Below are 23,511 nucleotides of genomic sequence, written 5' to 3'. Positions count from 1 at the left end.
GCGGTTAAAATGGATGTTCTCCTAATGATCCGGATCACAAACGTGTTGTGAAAGTGTTTACGCAGAGCCCAAACGCTTCGATCAGATGTGGCAAAAAAAGTTAAATCTGTTCAAGTGTTTCGTTCAGAGAGCCAAGGGCAGGGAGGGACTTCATACAAACAAATTTGCCAAAGAACCAAACATGAAGGTTCAAATTTAGGCCAGAATTTTAATTCAATGTTATAAGAAAATACAGAACTCACTGTGGGTGCGCGTTCTGCAGAACGTTCCATTTTATACTGTTTTTTTCCAAGTTAAATACCGAATAACTGAGAAGCAGCATGGCTTCTTCAAGGGCCGTTCAACATCGACCAATTTACTTGAATTTATAAATTATTCATTGAATGCAATGGATAATGGAAACCATGTAGAAGCTCTTTACACAGATTTCAGTAAGGCATTTGATCGCATAGACATACCAATGCTACTTTTCAAATTGCGAAAAATGGGACTTGAGCCAGAACTCCGGAAGTGGCTCGAATCATATTTAACCAATCGCCAACAAATAGTTAAATTTAACGGACAAAACTCAAATTCGATTCTAGTCACTTCTGGTGTCCCCCAAGGCTCTCATTTAGGACCTCTTCTTTTCATCTTCTACGTTAACGATATTTACGTTATTCTCAAAAAACTAAAAGTGTTAATTTATGCCGACGATATGAAGCTCTTTTTGGAAATAAGAAACGAAGAAGACATCAATGCATTCCAGAATGAAATATACATATTCTACACATGGTGTAAAAAAAGCTTACTAAAGTTGAATGTAAAAAATGCAACTACATATCATTCTCTCGAAAAAGAACAACACCAAACATTACCATATCTTTAGGAAACCAAACTATAGCAAATTGTGAAAGAGTTAGGGACTTAAGAGTTGTCTCAAACTCCAAACTAACCTTCAATGACCATTACAACACAATAATCCATAAAGCCAATAACATGCTTGGATTTATAAAGCGCTTTTGTTACAACTTTCAGGATCCGTATATCATCAAAACATTATATATAGCCTATGTAAGATCAATACTGGAATACTGCAGCATTGTATGGTCTCCCTATACAATCACGCACGAAGAAAGAATAGAATCAGTACAAAAGCAATTTCTATTGTATGCTCTTCGTAAATTAGGTTGGACATCATTTCCTCTTCCATCATATGAAGCACGTTGCATGCTCATAAACCTACAATCATTAAAAGAGCGTCGTGAATTTGCAATAAAGTCATTTGTAAACGACATCGTTTCGCAGCGCATTGATTCAGCTACACTCTTATCTAAGCTAAATTTCTACGCACCTATTAGACAACTTCGAAATCGAAACACGTTTGCCACTTACAATCAATACTGCGAAACCATTGACTTTACAGTGTCTCGGCATGAACTTAAACACTTTTTTAGCTCAATACGCAATCGCAACGCTAATTGAATAAAAATATAGTTTGTAAGTAAACATTGTATTAGAATATTAGAATACTTGTCTACTTCTGATTGACGAAATGAATAAATTTTGTCGCACCCCAGAGTGATGAGAACAGTAACGTAATTTTAAGATCAAAGCGAAGCCCGGCCTCATTCTCTCATCATGGCAGACTTTTGGAAGCTTTCGGGGCTACTGGTCTTTACTGCTCAGCACAAGTTTAATGTTTCGGAGGAAGTAAGGCCGTTACAAATTATATTTTCATGTTATGTCACTCCCCTCCCCCTTCGAAAATCTGGAAGAAAATTGGGAGGAGAAGAAAAAGCAACAAACAAGTCCAATGACAGCGAGAGTTTTGTCAAAAGGCAAGCGAAATGGTTAATAATAATTATAAAGTGTTAATTTTCAACATTTTTTGGTGCAAGTTACAAACGTCGTAACTTGTACACAAACTTTTATCAAAGATATTATTTTTTCGTCTCGGTGTTATTTATTTTTTGCCCTACCATTGACTAACTTTGATAACCTTGGACATAAAAAGAGTTCGAAATTGGTATCAGCCTTATTAAGCAGAGACTGTATAAGCAACGGGACCGTAAACGGGGAGTTCTACCTTGAGGAGCGTCTACAGAAGTGTCTGTTTTCTCTGTTGAAGCAACACGAGGGACTTACGATTTTCTGGTAGAATCTAGCTTCGTGCTACGAAACAAATAATGTAACATTTAATCCAATAACAACGGATCTACTCTCCATAAGCCTAGCTTTACTAATGAAAAATCGACGTCTACTTAAACCGAAAACGTATGTTGATTCAGAAAACTGCATATTCTTTGATGATTTTAATGTTTCGAATCACAAAACTATTACAAAAAACGTGAAACTCGAACAAATTCTTCAAAAACTCGTAAATTTCCAAAAAAAATCAAGAGACAGAAATTTTGTTTCTTCTATGAAGTTACATAAAATTTTCTTATCTAAAACTTTGTCGAAAACTGCAGAGCTCTAGCGTGTAAGAATAAAAAGTTGGTGTCGAAGCGCCATCTCTGCGGCCAAATAGCGAACTAAACTGAGCGTCAAGTTGAAGTTCTTATTACACTGAGAAACTTTGCTGAAGACTGCACATAGGTTGGAAAGAGTATCAAAGTAATGGAGCATGTATTCCATGCAATAAATACATAGCAATTGTATTTTTACATGAAACCTATGGTTATATTCAAACTGAAATATCACAAAAACACCTCTTTCAAAATTTCAGAAAATAAAGATTTTTTGATGGACAATTTATAGAAAAAATCATGGTTTGCTAATACTTGCTACCCGCTGAGATATCTACTTTACAAAATTATGTTTTTTTCCAAATTTTGTGTAATATTAACTTAAGTACATCAAAAATTTCTGTACTCGGACGAAAACGACGTATTTATTCAATTTCTATCGAGAAAAAAATTGTAAAAAATTATTTCGGGTGAACTCATAAAATTATCACAATAAAACGTGAAATTCAGAGAAAATTTATAAAAACTCGTAGATCTCTGAAACTTGAAGAGTTAGAAATTTTGTATGTTCTGTAAAGTTTCATGGAATTTAGATATCTACAACTTTGTTGAATAACGCAAAGCTCTAGCGTGTAAGAGAAAGAAGTTGGCATCGCAACGCCACCTTTTCGGCTAAATTCCGAATTAATTCAAACATCCAAAATGAAGCCCTAACTATACCAAGAAACTTTGTAGAAGACTGAAAACCGATTGGTCAAACCCTGAGAGCGCTATTAATTTCGTTCCGCTAGATTCCATTTCTGGCCCAGTGTGCATTGCTACTTTAAGACTACTTAATGGAAACCCAGAAACTATTATACATAATTTAATATCCAAGATAAACTCAGCTCCGTCACCGAAAGCTGACAGATTAGATAGTATAGTTGAATTTTCCTTAGCTGTACAGAATCTTTGTGCCACTATTAAAGCTTGTCAACTTGAAGAGTATGCATACAATGTCGTTTTGCTACGTGAACTTGTCGATAAGCTTCCTACATCGCTTAAATTGGATCGGGCCAGATTCAGACGAACTATTCAGGGTGCTAATCTCACCACATTCGCAGCGTGGCTGTATGATCTTACCGAAACAGTTTGCCCGTTAGCAGCGTTACCCAGTTGCGAATTGAAACCATCGCGAATAATGAGAAAGAACTCAGCCTACCTGAATACACATGATGAACAGGTGGATGACAACGGCGCAAGTGGAATTGAGCCTAGCTCTGAAGCTGCTGTGTGTGTGGATTGCAAAGGCAACTGTGTCAATTTAGAGAAATGTCATCATTTCAGAGAGCTCGAGTACAACTTAAAATGGGCAATAGTGAAGAATTTCGGACTATGCAGAAAATGCCTTCGTAAACACAAGGGAACATGCAAGTCTCAGCAAATTTGCGGAAAAGGTGGATGCACTTATAAACATAATCAACTTTTACATAACGATCGTCTGACGTATACTAGGGCGAATCTCCCAGATTCTGTAACAGCTCAAACAACGGAACATGAATGTGACATGCATCTTAAAAACATTCATAAGAGCTTATTTCGTGTAGTCCCAGTGATCTTATGTGGCTCGAAGAAATCCCTCCAGACGTACGCCTTTCTTGATGATGGTTCATCACTAACACTCATTGATGCCACTGTGTTTAAGGTGGACAGGGAATAAACGTCGTCGAGAAAATGACTCGATCAGATTTGACATAGACATTTCTGGAACAGGCGATAATTGTAAAAAGTACAACCTACGTGGTGCTCACACAGTATCAGGTCTTGACCTATTTCGTCAGTCTGTTGATATGCAGCAACTAAGTCAACATTATAAACACCTTAGTGGCATTCCGGTCGAATCATATTGCGACATACAACCAAAAATTCTCATTGGAATTGACAATGCAAATCTTTGCTACCCACTAAAAGGTAGAGAAGGCAAACTTAACGAACCCATTGCGACAAAAACACGACTGGGATGGGTAATTCATGGAGGATGGAATGAGAGCACTGCCTTCGTTGGTCACCATAGCCGCCACCTGTGTCCGTGTACGGAACATATCGACGATTTGCTTCATCAATCCATACACGAGTACTTTTCTTTAGAAAAGGTAGGAACTATTAAACCAGAGAGTATTGTATCATCTATCGAGGATAAACGAGCTATTCAAATTTTGCAATCATTCGTACGAACAGAGAACGGGCACTATGAGGCACGCTTGCTCTGGAAATATGACCAATTTAGGCTCCCGAATAGTAAACCCGTTGCCCTACAGCGCCGGCGTTGCCTGGAATCTCGTTTAAAAAAAGATGCAGACTTATCTACAGTAATGCGACTAAAGCTCGATGAATATTTGGAAAACTTTCGGACAATGAGATGGAAAAACCACCAAAACGAATCTGGTATCTCCCTATATTTCCCGTGTTTAACCCAAATAAACCGTCGAAAGTACGGATCGTGTGGGACGCAGCTGCTAAAACTAAGGGGATATCATTAAACTCACTACTCTTGAAAGGGCCAGATCAGTTGACTTCCCTCATTTCGGTACTGCTGCGGTTTCGCGAGAATAAGGTGGCCATTTGCGGTGACAGTAAGGAAATGTTCCACCAAGTGCTTATGTCAAAGGATGATCAGGATTGCCAAAGATTTTTATGGAAAGAAAATTTATCAGACGAGAAACCCAGCACATACGTCATGCGGGTTATGACGTTCGGAGCCAGCTGCTCACCTAGTTGTGCCCAGTACGTAAAAAACTTAAACGCAGAAAACCATAGAGGACAGTACCCATCAGCTGTCAATGCGATCATCAAAAACCATTATGTCGATGACATGCTGGTAAGTACTGAAACAGAAGAAGAAGCTATTCTCCTCGCCCGACAAGTTCGGCACGTCCACGCCCAAGCTGGGTTTGAGATGAGGAACTGGATTTCAAACTCCGCAGCGGTTCTTTCAACACTTTAGAACGAGGGAGCATGCGAAAAAAACTTAAATCTAGGATCAGAACTAGCAACCGAAAAGGTTTTAGGGATGTGGTGGTGTACTGCTACGGACACTCTCACATATAAGCTATCGCCAAAACACGACACAGAACTTCTATCCGGAAAGCGACGTCCAACCAAAAGGGAAGTTCTTAGTACATTAATGGCAATATTCGACCCACTCGGACTAGTTTCAAATCTGCTGATATATTTGAGAGTCCTACTGCAAGAGATCTGGCGTGCTGGGATCGAGTGGGACGATGAAATTCCGGGTCATTTGTTCGAAAAATGGGAGCATTGGTTAGAAGTACTTCCAACGGTACACAAGGTCCGTATACCAAGATGTTACCGCTCCGCTATAACGATCATGCCAGGTACCGTCACTCAACTACACACGTTTGTCGACGCGAGCGAGGTCGGTTATGCTGCTGTGGTTTATTCAAAGTTCCAGCAAGAAAACAACATAGAGTGTGCAATAGTAGCTGCAAAGTCGAAAGTGGCTCCGCTGAAGGTCGTCTCCATTCCAAGACTTGAACTCGAGGCGGCAGTTATCGGAACAAGATTAGCAAATACAATTACAAACAGCTTATCGTTCGAAATGGATGAGCGATATTTCTGGACTGATTCACGCAATGTGTTATGCTGGATTCGATCTGATCATCGTCGGTATTCTCAACATGTCGCGTTTCGTGTCAGCGAGATTCTCGAGACAAGTAACATAGCTTATTGGAAGTACGTCAGCACGAAAGAAAACGTAGCTGATGAGGCGACAAAGTGGTCACGCCGGCCAGAACTAGGAAGCAACAGTTGGTGGGTAAGAGGACCTTCGTGGTTAAGGCAATCTAAAAAAGATTGGCCTGGAGAGCCGTTCACTTCAGGCCATACTCAGGAAGAGCTGCGTTCAACCGTATACTACCATCATTTTGTTCCCATACCGCCGGTGAACGTGGCACAATTTTCTAAATGGAGGCAATTAGTTCGTGCGGCTGCTACGGTACTTAGATCCGTTGCGAACTTTCGATGCGCCAAGAGCAGGATGAAACACAAGCACGGCCCCCTTACCAGTCAAGAGCTAAACGAAGCTTCGAATCTTCTTATTAGGTTTGCTCAAAGCGAATCATTTTCAGAGGAATTCGCCAGTTTATCTACCGTACCTCCTACTCTTTCGAAATCAAGCGCACTGTATAAGCTGAATCCGTTTCTCGATGATCACAATATGATAAGAATGCAAGGCAGGATTGGTGCATGTGAATACGCAACTATGGGTGCACGAAATCCAGTCATACTCCCGAAAAATAACTATATCAGTAACCTTATTGTGAAAGACTACCACGAGCGTTATCATCATTGTAATCACGAGACAGTGGTCAATGAACTGCGGCAAACTTTCTGGATCGCTAAGTTGTGTGTGCTATCTAGGAAGGTGAGATCAGACTGTCAGACCTGTAAAAATTTAAGAGCAACACCTAATCCTCCTTTAATGGGCGAGCTGCCAAAGGATAGACTCGCGGCGTTCACGAGACCCTTTTCCTTTACCAACGTGGATTATTTCGGACCATTGACGGTAACGGTAGGTCGTCGAACGGAGAAACGATGGGGTGTGCTGTTGACGTGCTTAACTACTCGGGCAATTCACTTAGAGGTAGCCCACACTTTAAGCGCCAGCTCGTGTGTGATGGCCATCAGGAATTTCATGGCGAGGAGAGGCGTGCCATTGAAAATCACTAGCGACCGTGGCACTAACTTTACCGCAACCAACAAGGAGCTCAAAGCGGCCTTAGACGCCATGGATCAAGACAAGCTGATCCAAGAAATAGTCAGTCCCAAAACAGAATGGCAGTTCTTGCCCCCATTATCCCCCCACATGAGAGGCTCCTGGGAGCGGTTAGTTCAAACAGTCAAGGCAAACTTGCTTAAAATCAAACCGCAACGTACCCTCACCGACGAAATTCTTCAGAACCTTTAAACAGAAATAGAAAATCTCATCAACTCGCGTCCCCTAACGCACGTACCAGCAGATGACCCCGACGCACCCGTTCTAACGCCGAACCATTTTCTGCTGGGATCGTCAAGCGGGCTCAAACCAGCTTCCAACATTGATGATAGCGGCATCCTGCTGCGGCGCTCCTGGCGTACCTCTCAAGTTGAAGCAACATATTTTGGCGTCGATGGATGCGCGATTACTTACCGGACCTGGTTAAACGTACGAAATGGCATGCCGCAGTTGAACCAATAAAAAAAGATGACATCGTTGTGGTGGTTGATCCGAAGCTTCCACGCAATTGTTGGCCTAAGGCTCGAGTTATTGGAGTCAGGAAAGGAAAGGACGGTCAGGTAAGAGCAGCTACTGTTCAAACACAATATAGGCATTACGAGCGCCCGGCTACTAAGCTAGCAGTCCTGGATGTTCGACGCGACACGTTGGTAAGCCAAGAAACTGGCGTACCGGGGGGGACTGTTACGACCCCTCGGTCGGCTCATCTCACAGCGACGACTTAATGCTAACAATAACAGCAGTAGCGGATGCAGTTGGTGACAGCTTATGACTGATAAAAGTTTTGAGCAGAGTCGACGTCGTGATTGATAGAAAATTGTTCTTTTTACTTAAAAAATATTATATTAAAATATCTGCGATTAATTCATAAATATATATATTTGTTACAACGGTGAGTTAGGCAATAGAGATACATCAAATGTACTGAGTTTAATGTACATATAAATAATCATTTCTGCAGTTACACTCCAAAGTAACCTCAAACTAGGTTAACCGATCTGATCAATAGCATACGTGAATTAGTGCCAGCGTACACCCGAGACACGTGTACCACGGTTACCTGGAAAAATACCGTAAGCGATAAAAAAAAACAGGTTGAAAAGTATTAATATAAAGTATTAAATACAGGTGAATTATTGAAGAAAGATAGAGCAAATTCAAGACAAAATAGGGTTAACTGCGAAATTCGGAAGTAAGGTTAACCGGATCATATAAAAATCTAAGGAACGAGGAGATAAATTAAACGTAAGTAAAGAATAAGGGTGAATGGAAAATAGGATAGGTTTAGTCATTTATTTGTTTGCAGGAATATTTTATCAAAGTCATAATAAATTGTTAAAACTTCGGAAGTAGTTCTTCTCATTCGTTGACTACAGCGTCAACAACTACAATGATAAAATGCTTATGTTTTTGTACATGTATTGGTTGAAAATCTCTAAAAAAAACTCTCAAATCTGTTTGAAGCTAGTTAAATTTATTCGCTGGATAACTATTGAGTTGTACTTTTCACGCAGTATATATGCGGAATCAGATCAAAACTCATAATAATTGAAAGAACCAGGGGGAATCTATCTGTCAAATATCGTGAAACCGTGACCAACACATTTGGCAACAAGGCGTCTGTATGTTTTGGTTTTTGTCGTTTTGATCGAAGTAAAATGGAACGTTCTCTTTTAACAAAACTCGAGAAATCGCGGAAAACTTTTATTAATAATGCGTTCCGCAGTGAAATTTTGCGACAGCAACAAGTTTTTAACGAAAATTGGTAATGTTTTATCGCCACATTGGTAATTTATCAAACGTCATGGACCAACAAACTTCATGGACCAGAGTTGATCTTCGATAACGCACACATATATGTATTTTGACAGCGGTAAATCCCCCCTGGAAAGAACCTAGTAAATACCATGGAATGGGGTGAAATTGATCAGTGGGGTGAAATTGATCACCTGAAAATTCGTGATAAAAAATACTTATCAAAAGATATTGCTCTTACAACACTAGGCAATATTAACGTGTCCTTAAACGCAACTTTTGCATGATTCACATACCTGTAAAAATATTCTTCTAACTCAGGCAAAACTCAATCAAATTTCATCAAACAAGTTTCCAAATAACAAAAAAAAAGTATTGAATTTACTTAAAGTAATCTTAGTTGAGGGTTCATTACGTTAAATTTGGAGAAGTGAGTAAAGTTTGATAAAAGCTCAAAAAATGTAATTTTTAACAATGAGCATTCCATACCATTAAAGAAATACTGATGAATTCACAGGAAACCACAAATATTTTAATTTTGGAGCTAGTTTTTGAGCTTTTGCAACAAATCGAATTGAAATCGGTATAACGACGATCAAATAAGAGCAAATTTAGCAACAAGCCGCTCGTGAACCAAAATAAACAAATTTGAACCTGAAATATCATTATTTTCGTTTCTAAACTAGCTGTAAATAATATTTTTCAGTACAGAATCATTATTTATCTTTAGCATATCAAAAAAAAAGCACATTGCCGAAAGAATGCATGGATTTCAATTGTGATCAATTTCACCTCAATTTACCTCATATACATATTCTAAGCAGCTTTAGGAACCGCCGGTGTATTCAGACGAAATATTCGAAATGTGTTGTATTACTATTTGGGCAGATAGTACTCCCGAGAAAGCTCACCGACCAAGAGACCGTGGATCTTGGATCACCGGGTCGGCTTGCTGCGGGGTAATAGGAGGGGCTAAAGGGTGTGCGTGTGGGTGTGTGTGAGGTGGGCGCTAGCGGATCAATCTTTTCTCACGGTACGTACCGGCTACTTTGTAGGGTTCTGGTTCTGCTGGGCTGTGTTGCTATTGCCGCGATGCTGCGTTGCTGGTTGCGGGGGAGGGGGAAAACTCGTTGCTGTTCTGCGCTGCTCTGGTATGATGAACAGAATCACAATGGCGGATGCGTGGTTTGGCGGGGAAGCGGGTTCTTCAGCGTCTTCCTTCTTTGACTCAATCGATGGGCCACGGACGAGACCGTATTGACGCCACCGAGAAGGGTCCTCCTTTACTGTCAGGGCCAGTTGCCCGAAGATTCCGCGGGCTCGTCGCTGCCCGAAACTCCTTTACGGTTAGACGTAGGTGGATTTCACCACCTAGGCCGACTCGTGTGAAGTGAGAGAACGACGAACGAATAAAATATTCGTTTTGGTGAAAAAAAAAACAGAAAAAAGGTCCTACTCGGACATAAACTATTAGCACGTCGTAGCTAAAGTGGGGTGGTATTCTTTACCTGAATGCACTCTTTCTTTGGCTAATATTCGGCACTCACTTAGCTACTTTATATTTTTTCTAAATCTCTACTCACTTGCTACTCACACGAACGCTGCGGTACTTCTGACCGTTTGGCGGTTTTTCAACTCTTGATTTCCCCTCCTTTTACCACCCACCATTTTCTTCCCTTTTCCTGCATTTGATCTTACTAACCTAACTAATAACATTATTTTTATTTTGATTTACTAATCCTACTAACAAACTACATGAAAATAAATTAGAAACACAATAGTTATAATATACATACATACAGCACATTTTAAAAATTACTAAGGACAATTTGTAACAACGGTTACAGTTGGGTGAAATTCAAACAGTAGTATATCAATATGTTCTCTATCGTTTTGTCTGTCAAAACTTGTTTTCAGATTGTAAAACTAAGTTAGCAAACTTTAACAATAATCAATTAAAATTACCAATCGAGGGACACTATTCCAATCGACCCGAACCTATTTTAAGCAGTTTCCATCTGTTTTGGCTGCAATATAGGTCGATTTGTTTCGATTGTGTTTGTTCACAGATTTCTTTGTGATTAACGGTGTTTCTTATATTCGTAAGACAGCTAGACAATAAAAGTTTTCGTTTCCATCATTGAAATTGTCGATATTGATCAAAATGCAGGAGTTTTAGACCTGTTTCCTTCGGCTGATTAAAACAGGCGCTTCTGCTTAAACCGTTCCTTACCCTACCTTATAGAATTATCGAGTTTATTTCATGAAGTAGACGATAGAAATTTCACCAATAGCCATAGAGGTTTACTGGAGCACATACCAGTACTTGTTTTAAAATTATACTATTTCGGAAAAAATGTACATGAAGCTAGTTAATTGGAAATTGTTATAAAAATTGATCAATTTCACCCCGTTCCATGGTACTTAGACTCGAACTTTCTCGTGTAGAGAGCATCTATTCATTTGACACTTTTTCAACTGAAATTTTAAAAAACACATCTAGTAATAAACGCTGTTTGCAGGAAGCTGCGCCGTGACTAAAAAATTAAGTTTGTTAGAACTTGGAACACGCCCGGATGCTCACAGTTGCTAATCTTTTTAAAATAATCATGGCATGCCTGAGCTCATAATTTCATAACGAAAAAATTACATTTCATAAATAGTTCTATAGGGTAAACAGGTATAATACGCCCCCCTAAGGAACATCGTCAATATTGTAGCTATGTTTATCACAAACAACAAATCTTTTATGCAGTTGGATATACTATTTTGTTGGTAATGCACTGCTATTACTTTGTTTTGTAATAACTGTTACACAAAAACGCCATAACTTTATTAAAAAAATTGACTAAATTGCAAGCTTTCCAATCTACCGGGGCAAAACGCCCCAGATGCAGTATGATATGTCCCATGCAGTAGCTTCATATGCCAGCTCAGCATGCGAAGTGAAACAGTGCTTGAAGTCTCAGAAGCAAACGCTAGAGCAATGAACAAATCAGCCGGGCTAGCGGTGGGGCATATTGCCCGCGAGCTGTAGTGTAGCAGAAAGCATTGAATACTAAAGCAAATTATAAAAATTTTATCGTTTATTCACTAGATACAGCTGCTTAGAGGTTCATTTGAGATATATAAGTACAAAAACCGGGTAATAAACTTTATACATTAGAGAAAAAACGTTACGGAAACGCTGTAAGAAATTAGATCTGAAGCAGCTCAAATCAAAACTGATTTTTGTTTATTTTTTGCTGCTAGTGACAATTTTCAAATTTGCCCAAAAGGTTGGTCCTATGACCCGCTACGGATTTCCAATAGTCTCATTTCTTATTTTTTGTGTGTTTCCGAATAAATGGACTGGGGCGTTATGCCCCGGAGGGGCGTTTTATACATATTTACCCTAGCTTTAACCTGTGCAATCAATGCGTTCTTTCAATTTATGCGAGTTTTGATCTGATTTCGCCAAACTTTGTGAGAAAAACATAACAGTCGTTAACCAGGTTTCAAACTTAATCAAAGTCACGCTACATTAATATGGTTTCCCCCATCCAACTTTTGTTTGTATCAACTCAAATTTTATGGGCTTATATCTAAAACTAGAACTGATCCATTTAGCTAAGCAAGGTCTAACATATTGCAATAATAACGAGAATCGTAAAACTAGTTCTAAGTTCATAGCTAATAGTCGACCGGTAAGTACGATGCTATTGAATTGGATCCTATTTCCAATTTAAAAAAAATGTGTAAATTCATACAAATTAGTAAGCTTTCTGACTTCGCACTAATTATACGATGGATACGATGATATTTCGGAGACACATTGTCTGTTAATGCGGAAACTGTTTGGTTCGAAGTATAGCCCATCAAATGAATTCTCTGCATTCAGCAGAATTTTGATGGTCAAACTGGTATGACTGGTTTAGCAAATACCGTTCTTCAACATCTAAAATAGAATTGAATAATAATTTTCTGTCAAATACAGGAGAAGTATTGAGTTCTATTTTATTTTGAAATTCAGAATGTTTTTCTTTTTATTCTGAATGTTGGTGTTGTTCAAAAATGTATTTTTTACTATTAAATCAATGTTGTTATTCTCATTCAAATATTGTATAACATACTGCGATTTACTTGTAAAAAAAACGTTCAGTTTTTTGATACACTGCTAACTGATCGCACCCGATTGTGTTTCCGTTTCGTTCAAAGAAGAATTTTAAAACCAGCGTCTCTCATCTGTTCTCCATTCAGTCAAATAGTGATTGCCTTTGCATCTGTTGGTATTTCAAATATTTATCTATAATAAAGAATAAACCAGTGCAGTGTTAATAGTCAATAAAAGCTACTTTAAGCATGGTTCATCAATCGAGGAAAATCCATGTTTTCAAAATTGCATTGCTGCAAACAACGCTTATCGGTGAATTATATCTTACATGGCATTATTTTATAAAAAAGTTTCAAATTGAGTTATATTTCAATTCGAGCGTTAAGCTGTTGTGTTAGACATATTGACTTTTCCGAAGCAGTCAATTGTTTTCGAAGGCCAACGAAATGTTAACCTACTGTGTAAAATACCCAATGGTCAACCCATCGACTTTTGTGTGTAAGTTTAGAAATCCGGAGAATCAATATTTAATACAAATATGGAAATGTTCACAGTGTAAAAGTACCAGGAACTCGTGCTCCTTTCGCCAGCAGTGAACGGCTTCCAGCTCCAGTACCGGGAATTTCCTTCTACGGAGAAGGGTGGAGTCGTGGATCCTGTTGAATAACTTTAAAAACTATTTCTTCAGAACATGATGGAATCTTCGAGTGTACAGTTTCAAGTAAAGGATAATCATATAAGGGTACAATTGAAATTGTCATTCAAGGTGAAGGTTTGAAATTCCCACAAAGGATGGGTTTCGTCAGCTGATCTAATAACTTATTTTTTTACAATAGTTCCCTCCGCACCTCCCGTAATAGAGCTATCTAGTAATGTGGATGCTACAAATGGTGAGTTTGATTACGGAAAGCCTCTTGTGGCGAAATGCATTTCTAAGGATGGATGGCCAGGTGCACAATTATCCTGGTACTTGGATGACACTCCCATAACTCAGGAGTTAGGAGCAGCTTTCTCGGAAACTACCCATAGAAGAACAACTGTTCAACAATTCTTTCGTAAACCGGTTACTGTGGAAGACAATAAAAAACACCTGATATGTCGTGCAAAACACAATTCTTATCCAAATGGTTGTATGGAAACAGCGTTACCTATAAAAATTAAAAAAGATTAGTATGATAAAATATTCCATAGTGCAGAAAAAAAAGGTTACTGTTACAGTACCCAGCAAGGCGAATAATGAACTCGAGAGGTATGACTCAAGCGAAAGGCAAGCCAAACCGTTACCTCCACAGCTGGTAATCTCAAGTGACGTTCAAACCATCAACGGTTCATTCAAAGTAGGATCCAACATGGTGATCCAATGTGTATCTCGAGACGTTAAAACAGCAGCAACATTTTTGTGGTTCTTAGGTAAATCATGCCACTAGAAAGGTAATCAACATTTAACAAAGTTCTCTCTTATTTTCAAATAGACGACCAGCTAATTTATGAAGGCCTTTCGTCACCTTTTGTATCTCGTAATTACCTGGGATACTATACTGTACAGCAAATATTGCAGCGTCGAGTTTTGGGCAACGATAATGGAAAAAGAATTATTTGTAAAGCGCGGTTTCCGACAGGGCTGACCGAAACTAAACTTACAATAAAGACGATTGAATAAACTTTATATGTCCCAAAATTAAGAAAAAGAAAAAGTAGTCTAAGCCTCGACAGATTTCCTATTTCTTTTTCTATTTTTGACCATTTTCGTTTGTAAAATCTTGAAGCTGAAAATAATTGAATTGGGTGCTGCCGCACGAGCAGCTTGTGTCAAGAAAAAATTTTAATGATATTTTTTTGCAAGCTGCAAGTTAGTTTCTGATAAAGCAGCTGGTAGTCACTTTCGACGGTAAGCACCAACTTGAATTGGCCTTCAACCTTTTTGGCCTGTACGATGCCTGTTTGGAGTTACAATAATGAACTTCGATCTTAACGATAACTCAATTACGAATGTTTTATTGAATATTGAGAATAGGTTATGTTTCCATTTAATTCTACTACAAAAAAATCGAATACCCTCTAATCGAACACCGTCCGCCGATACGTATTTCGGCTGCTACATGCAGTGCTTATGTGGACTGTTGAAGAGCATAAATGAGTAACCCCTTTTTATATGCGTGTAGGTAGAAATAGGTAGACGGAAAATTCCTAAATTGAAATTAGGTAGTCATATGTTGTGGTTGTTTTTGTCCTGTACTGGATCTAGGGTTTTTTGGGGTGTCACAATTTTCAAAGTTTCGATTGTGCTTTTTGTGAGGATATACAGATATTTGGACGACTGGAACTAGTTTATTGGTTAACTTAATCCTGTTTTTGCTGGCTTGGGTCCAATCAACCTGCGCTCAAGGTCTTTTGTTGCTGTTCATCGCTGAAAGTTGCCGCACCGATTCGACGCTGGAGTGCTGTGCGTTACAGAGGACCGGCTCCGGTGGATACTCACTACAACGAGGTTGAGGAGGTCGAAAGTGTAGAAGAATCATCGGTCGGCGTGCACTGCTTGCTGGAAGGTGTTGTGTTGTGCATAGGCCTGCAATTACTATTATATTTTAAATTGTTGCCTATCTTTACGGTCCGGAAAGCGAAGCGCACTATGCGTAGCTCACAAACCACTTCCAAAGTCAAGGTCTTGGTGAAACCGACAGTTAGGCCGTGAAGCAGGATCATCGCTCTGGATGTGCTGCTTCCCCGGTGAAATTCTGTTGGGCGATGTGAGTCTAGGGGCTATCTACAGATAAGTACACAGTTTTTTTTTGTTTCTCTATAAAGGTGCTAGTATTAGTAATGAACTAAGCGTGTAACATTATTCAATTCACCCGATTACCACGGTTATGCGCGGCCTAGTTCGCAGGCTTTCATTGACAAGCATTGTTTTCGTCTAGAAAATGTTAGTGTAGTTTGTGGGAGTTTGGAATATGCGTTTTACCATAATCATATGCTTTGATTTTTTGATTTTACTAGCTTTTGAGCAGTTGTTTTATGTAATTTTTCATATATTCTATTTATGGCTTTGTCAACAAATTTAAGACTATGTTCTGTATAATATGTATATCTGCTTTTTTTAAATTTTTGAGGCTTTGGATGCATGGAACATTGCCAATTTTCATATTTAATAGGCGATTCGTACGTCGAGTAGAGAAAATCGACATAAACGCCGGGTTCCTGCACGTCTGTGTCGGCCAGAAAGATTGAAGCGGTCGTTCGTTACGTTTCGTTGAAAACGCGTATTCAACCCGGGTGAGTTTTGCTGATATATGGATTTTTGGAGTGTAACGATTTCGCAAAATGAACCCAAATATTTGATAATATCTGTCTCATCATCACCGTTTAACCGGAATCTGCTCGCGCAAACTATATTAATACATCGCGAATCGAAGTAGATTTCGTTCAGTCGATAAATATCGTGTTTAATCGAATGACTACGCGATATATGCCTTTCAAAGAACCGCGTTTGCTTTCTCGAGGATATTCTGGATTAGTAATAGACAAATATTTGAATTCTTGGTCGGCCTAGCACATTTTGTGACTCGGTGCCCGCATTTTGTACGCCGTATATCAACAAAAACGTTGACAATAAAAAAAACTAGTAGGGCTTCAGGATTTGAGTGGAAGGAATGGAGAAAATAGCTCGTATGCTACGCTAGATAAGTAACCTTTTTTATGGAAAAATAACTGCGCGCGGATTCATCGTTTTAATTCTACATTATACCGCTTCGTATGGTTTTTTATATATACAATTCAAATAGTATTTTTGCTTCGTTTCCTTAAAATCACCTATGAAAATAGTATGTTGGTGAAGCAGTTGATAATTTTCCTATATGATGATTTTCAGGTACGGAAGGTGGTTCACATGCTTTGTGCCACCTGCGACATATCAATGGTTGTCGTTGACACTAGGACTTTAGCGGTGTTATCAATGGGAGGCGGTTGTCGATGTTAAAGATGGGTACCAATAACTTTTCTATAATGTAATGGAAAATATGGGAAAGATCACGAAAGATCTTTATTCTTGTACGAAAATAGACCTGGAACTGAAATTTAAAAAAGCAGGGTTTTCTATAAACTGCACACTATTTACCAATGTCATTGTCGGACTAAGGTGCAGTAATGATAGCCAAAATCTTATGCTTCACTTTTTCGATTTTTATAGCTTTTGGGCAGATGTTTTATATAATACGTTCCAATTATGACTGGTTCGGCATTTTGTTAGTAAACTTGAGACTATATATTGGTCAATATGGATAACTTCGTTTTTAAATTATTAAGGCTTTGTATGCATGAAACTTTGCCAATTTTTCTATTAAATAGGTAACATTCACATCGAAATGTCGTATCCCCGTGCGTCTGCGTCGGTAGAAGGAAAAATAGCGGTCGTGCGTAATGCTTCGGTGTAAACCGCGTTTCCGGTTCGGGAGAGTTTTGCTCATATGAACGTTTTCGAAATTAAGTGATTTCGTGGAGTTTACCCAGATGCTTGTTCATGTCTCACCGAAGATTTCGTTCGGTCGATAAATATCATGACTAACGAAAACGCGATGTATACCTTCCAAAGAATCGCGGCCAACGTGTACTCGAGATTGACAAATAGCTGGTTGCTACAAGTGGTAAAGGCTACTTCACGCGCGTCGTACGCAGAGGATCGCGGTGTTTGGCAAGAAAGATACTCATGGTTCGTTTCCGTAATAAGCGCGCATCATTTTTATATTCCGTTTTTCAGGTGTGTTTTTCGCGGGATCGTTTTTTTAGAGCAGACGAAGTGAATACGAGAGACGTCGTTAGTCGATCTGTTATATAGAAAATATCCGGTTGACCGAACCTAGAGAGACTCCGCGTTTATACATTTCAAGAGGCCTATCTTCAGATAGATCAACAACGCGCAATAGCTTTCGGTATAAAGAGGATCACCTTACGAGGAGATATCCGATCATTTGAAGTTGTCTCGATTCGGTCAAAGATCCAGTATCCTTGCGTACGATTTATTGTTGCTTTGTTACATTTTCAAACTGAATAAGTTCGAATCGCATTATGAATATCGTGGCGGACGTAATGAACTCAATGGCGCGACACTTGTTGTAAAGAACCCGACGCTCGAAATCAGCGCATCGTTCACCAAAACGAACCCTGCTGTATACCTTGCCCTTTCTCCAACATCCCAGTGATTTCTCGTGGAAGTGCAGAGGTGTTCTCGGCTTCCATAAAGCGAGTATCACGTCAACATTTTCCTATACAAACTCCTTCTTTGACCTGCATTCGGATGCGGCCGGCGCTGGTATTGCCTGATAAACATATTAAGGTCACCAGTTTTTACACATTGAGGATGCATGTTGGTCCCAAGCATCATCTATTGGTTCTCTGTGTAATTACTGCTGATCTGGCAATAACGGAGTAGCAACCGCGGGCGGTCAATCATGCTCATGCTCATGCTCATGTACTGGATCTAGGGTTTTTTGAGTAGTATTTTGAAAAGCCATTAAAAATGATTACCTACGTCTTTATTGTGAATGGATGTTGTTTGTAGATTTCTAAACTTTCAGATACGTCCAATTTCCATAAATTATTAACGGGGCGAAGCAGGTGAATGTTATCCGAAGTTAGTGGATGTCCCTCATTCAATACATGTTCAGCCACTTTCGATTTGAAAAGGTGTGGTGGTTCATTTTTGGAAACTTTGCATGCTTTCGTGACTTCTGCCATATGCTCTTTAAAACGGATTCCCAGGTTTTCTTTGGTTTGCCCAATATAAACCTTGTTGCAGTGGCAACAAGCAACTTTATAAACCCCTGCTTTATTTAATCCATCAATTGAATCCTTAGTGGAGCCCAATATTGTTTTGAGTTGGGTATTCCTACTAGTGTAGACGATATCCATGCCAAATCTTTTTAATTTTGAGTGAAGTTGACGTGTTAAGGCCCCATCATATTCCACAGCTATTCTTTTCAGGTCTTCTGTAATTGGGGTGAGTGTTGTAAAAGATTCTCTAAATTGAATTCGCTTCTTTTTGTTTATAATGGCTTGAATGGTGCTCAGAAAAAGTTGGCCAAAATAAGAAAAAAGTTTTTTGTCGCGCTTTGGTGCCGCTATATTTTTTCCTGCAGCTCAAATAAATACTCCACAAAATGCCATCACTCGATGAACGTTAAACGGTATTATCATATACTGGAAGCACTGTAAACAGTGACAAATTTTCAAGCTTTTTTTTTTGGAAATCGAACCATTTATAGTAACAAGTTGTGCCAGGCATAAAAAAAATGACATTTGAACAATATTTTGCAGCGAATGAGGTCTTAATGTTCAATGCTAATAAACCGGTTGATAGAAATTCCGAAATTTCAAAATTATAGTTACTCTTAAGAAGTTTTAGAAATTAGTGATTTTTACGAATTTTCGAGCATTTTCAATATTAAAAAAGTTATCAAATCTCGCGGAATCCGATCATATAATCATCGGAGGAATGGAAGTTCATAACATCACGAACACATCATCGCAAATATCTCATCCGGTAACGTCCGGATTGGCATTTGCGACCCGTTTGAAAAATGTTGTTTATGACGAATTTTGACGTGTTCACGCGTACACGGGAAATTAAAAAAAAATACCTGATGGGTGCCTGCCGCACGCTTAAAACAGTGTTTCAGCTCAACAAAGATGAAATGAGATTAGTTTAGTGAATGAATTTCAACTAATTTAAGTTAACTTAAAAATAACTTGATGCACAGTATCAATAATCCGGGTAAATCACACTCTGTACAAAAGGCTTTTTCCAACCTACGTAGGTTCCACGAGGCATCATATAATTTGTGAGCATCAAATTGATAAGTCTAAATAAAGATATTTTGACACATCATTTTTCTGGTAAATTCTTCAATTTGTTTCGCTGCCCGTTTTGCAAAAACAAATCATTCGAGCGTATTACTTCATCTGCTCACTAACATTAATGAAGACACACAGGCTATGTAAATGTAAACATTAAGTTGTATGTGTGATATTTAGAGTTACTTTTTGATAATATAATATAATATATTATAATACTCGGAACAGTCACTTCCACTTCTCACTTAAATATTTCCCAAAATATTGCTAAATAGCAGCGAAAATAATTTTGGCCAGGTTTTCACTCGAGTTACTCCTCTGTGCACCGGTGGTTGGTTACCGGACCAGAATAACTTCCGAGTTCCAAAGGATGCAGATATGGATTTGGATGGACACTTTTTTGACAAAAAAGTTGAAATAGTTAAGTAGTGTGACAATTAAGCGGTTATTTACGCTATGTGACAAAACAACTTGGTATTTTTTACGACTTTTTTCAAACAAAAATGAGCATATTTTTTCAGTTGTAAAAAGTACTTACTATTCTAGGCATTTCCCAATAAAAAGCACGAAATCCATAAAATGTCGACTGTTACAATTATGCGATTACAGGCAGTACAGTAGTGGCGACAGATCGGCGCGGGGCGTCGCACAGTGTGTCCAAATCGAGATACGGACGGCAACACTATTTCTTCAAGTCCTATGTTATCCATATTTTCTAGAAAGTTGCTTCGTTTACTGCTGTCCTTCATATGCTTCAATGGAATTAGTTACAAATTTCGCCGTATAGAGGGCGCCATCCCTAACTTTCATACGTGACTTGCTAGACGAACAGTTTCTTCTGCAAAGTTGTGTAAAATTTGATTACAAAACTGTTTGCTGAATAGGGTATTATTAGAATAGGCGCCGCTGCTTAAGCCGTTCCTAACCCTACCTCGAACCTCTAGAAATTGATATTTCAGAGCTACAAGACGTTTTCTAAGCAGTTTCATCCATATGTTCAACTCTAAGGCCTTTTAGAAAGCAGTTTTTCATCCATATGTTCAACTCTAAGGCCTAAAACATGACTGTATATAATTGAGAGTGACGTGGTAAATTAAGATGAACAATTTCTAGTAATATATTGGTTATTATATACAGTATTCATGAATAAAAACTTGAAAAAATTGTTTTCAAAGGCTTTTTTTTTTATTTATTTGAGTTGAAACACGAAAAGGCGCAAACGAATCCAAGCTTCTATGAAGCCATCCGATAGAGTACCTTTCTGACTAACAGAAAAACACAAAACTGCAGTGGGTTATTTGTAGTTTTGCATATATGGCCAACTGAAGTTACCGATTTTTACATGCATTTGTACGCTCTTTATAGCATAAAGGCCGGCGCGTACACTACGTTTCCGTTTCTATGCCAACGAACAGACACCACAATGGGGCTAAATCTAGAAAGGACGGAAATAGGAAATTTTGAAGTCCAATGTTATCAGTATCTTCTAGAAGTTGTTTCGTTTACTGTTATCCTTCATATGCTCCAATGCAACCCGCTTTTGTTGTGTGAACAAAAAACGTAACCCGCTTCAATTTTCACCAAATAGAGGGCGCCACACTTAACTTTTGAACTTGACTTGCTAGACGAATAGTTTCTTCTGCAAAGTTGTGCAAAATTTTATTACAAAACTGTTTTCTGAATATCTCAAACCTCTAAATATTAAGGTTTGTTTTTAATTTTTTTTTTTTTTGTAATAATGCTGTATCTCTGAAATCTTAATTCCTAGAGGTTCGACGCGTCGGTTTCGTGCTACTCGGAAACCAAATGAAACGTGTCATTGGGTGAGGCCTATTAATGAATCTTCAATTACAGCCTCATCAACGTGTACGCACCAGGGTTGCAAGTTTTCACTGTCAGTGCTAGATTCTCAGTTGAAACTGAGAACTATTAATATCAGTATCAACACGAACGAGCTGAAACTCTGGAAGTGATAATTGCTTTCAGCTCCATTCAGTTGACAGTGATAATACTGACTGGCAGCATTACTGTGATTTCGCACACGCTATATTGCTCTAGCGATGTTTATGCGGTATTGGGTAAAGCTTCCTATCTACTTCATCATCTTCATGCAATGGATTGGCTCAGATCAAATCATTTCGATATTAATAAAAATATATCATTTATTTCACTGACATGATTATTGACTGATAATTGACTCGGGTAACAATCAATATCAGTTTGAAGAGAGTGAGAGTAAAACTGCTGTTGTATCACTTTCATTTTTTAGTAACACTGGTACGCACCGACAAACGATAAAACCGATGGGGACGGGACACGAGGCATATGTACGCTAGGCATATGGATGTTAGGCATAGTATGCTAGGCATACAGACGCGAGGCATAATGGATACGAGGCATACTGCCAAAATGCATAACGGACGCGAGGCCGAATGGACGCGAGGCCGAATGGGCGCGAGGCCGAATGGACGCGAGGCCGAATGGGCGCGAGGCCGAATGGACGCGAGGCCGGATGGACGCGAGGCCGAATGAACACGAGGCCGAATGGACGCGAGGCCGAATGGACGCGAGACCGAATGGACGCGAGGCCGAATGGACGCAAGGCCGAACGGACGCAAGGCCGAATGAACGCGAGGCTGAATGCGACGTGAAAGATCGCATGAGATCCAATTATGTAGTTCAGGTGTTATTATATTCCTAAACAGTTTAAGTTGGGTATAATACTTTTCTTGAAATCATGCGGCGAAGACGCATAATCAAGGGCAAGGAAACAAGGCGGCACTAAGCCGCAGTGGTTTCCGCAGTACGAGCCGGCCGCCGACCCCCCGTCGGAAGCGGCGGCCTCTCGCACCCAAACGACTGATCTACTGGTTTGCTAGGTCTACTCAAACAGAGTTTTCTTCCCTTAGTAAAGTCCGAACGAGCGGTAGCGAGTAAGGACAGCATTCGCTCGAACAGCGAGTCGGCCGAAGGCCGCGAGTGTATTGCTTTCCAAATAACAGTTTGAAGCGAAATACATGTTTTTGAATGCTGTGATGATGATGGCGATAATAACATATTCCGCATCACTTCCATTAGGCCTTGTGTCCTTTCGGCCTTGTATCCATTCGGCCTCGCGTCCATTCGGCCTCGCGTTTATATGCCTCGTGTCCGTATGCCTGCCGTCCATTATGCCTAGCGTACTATGCCTCGCGTCTGTATGCTTAACGGGGTGTCATCAAAACCGATGACGTAAAGGAGGAGTTCTATGAGCTTCTTGAGAAAACGTATGGAGAGTGGCCTCAACATGACATGAAGATCGTTCTTTCGTCCCGTTATTTGTAGGGAAAGCCTTCACTCCACCACCAACGACAACGGCTTGAGGTGAACTAAGCCGCGGCCAGAGGAATGACCACCTGTAGTTCCCATTTTGCACGTTTGAACATTCGGAAGCACACCTGGAGACACCACACCTGCTCCCAGATCGACCACATGCTGATCAACGGCCAGCACTTTTCAGACGTCATAGATATGCGGTCCTTACGGGGGCCAAACATCGAACGTATTTAAATCGAGATCGACTAGGAAGATACGTCTGGGCATCCAGAGGGATC

General features: G+C 39.4%; 1 protein-coding gene and 1 pseudogene across 2 annotated transcripts; both read left to right on the top strand.

Annotated features, from left to right (window-relative positions):
* Positions 1-3,156: 3,156 nt before the first annotated feature.
* On the top strand, positions 3,157-8,572 carry LOC129729439 (uncharacterized). Of its 2 annotated transcripts, XM_055688002.1 has the most exons (4): positions 3,157-8,116; positions 8,186-8,297; positions 8,353-8,469; positions 8,531-8,572. In XM_055688002.1, exon 1 carries the CDS (start codon positions 5,500-5,502, stop codon positions 7,414-7,416), a length of 1,917 nt encoding a protein of 638 aa, XP_055543977.1. In that variant the 5' UTR covers positions 3,157-5,499; the 3' UTR covers positions 7,417-8,116; positions 8,186-8,297; positions 8,353-8,469; positions 8,531-8,572. The 2 variants fall into 2 exon arrangements, with proteins under 2 accessions (XP_055543977.1, XP_055543976.1); XM_055688001.1 differs by lacking the exon at positions 8,531-8,572 and having other exon boundaries at positions 8,353-8,525.
* Positions 7,623-14,732, top strand: LOC129728553 (uncharacterized; annotated as a pseudogene).
* The last annotated feature ends 8,779 nt before the right edge of the window (positions 14,733-23,511 follow it).

This window comes from Wyeomyia smithii, chromosome 3 (assembly GCF_029784165.1).
Source record: "Wyeomyia smithii strain HCP4-BCI-WySm-NY-G18 chromosome 3, ASM2978416v1, whole genome shotgun sequence".
NCBI lineage: Eukaryota > Metazoa > Arthropoda > Insecta > Diptera > Culicidae > Wyeomyia > Wyeomyia smithii.
This window is presented reverse-complemented; position numbering and strand designations above follow the sequence as displayed.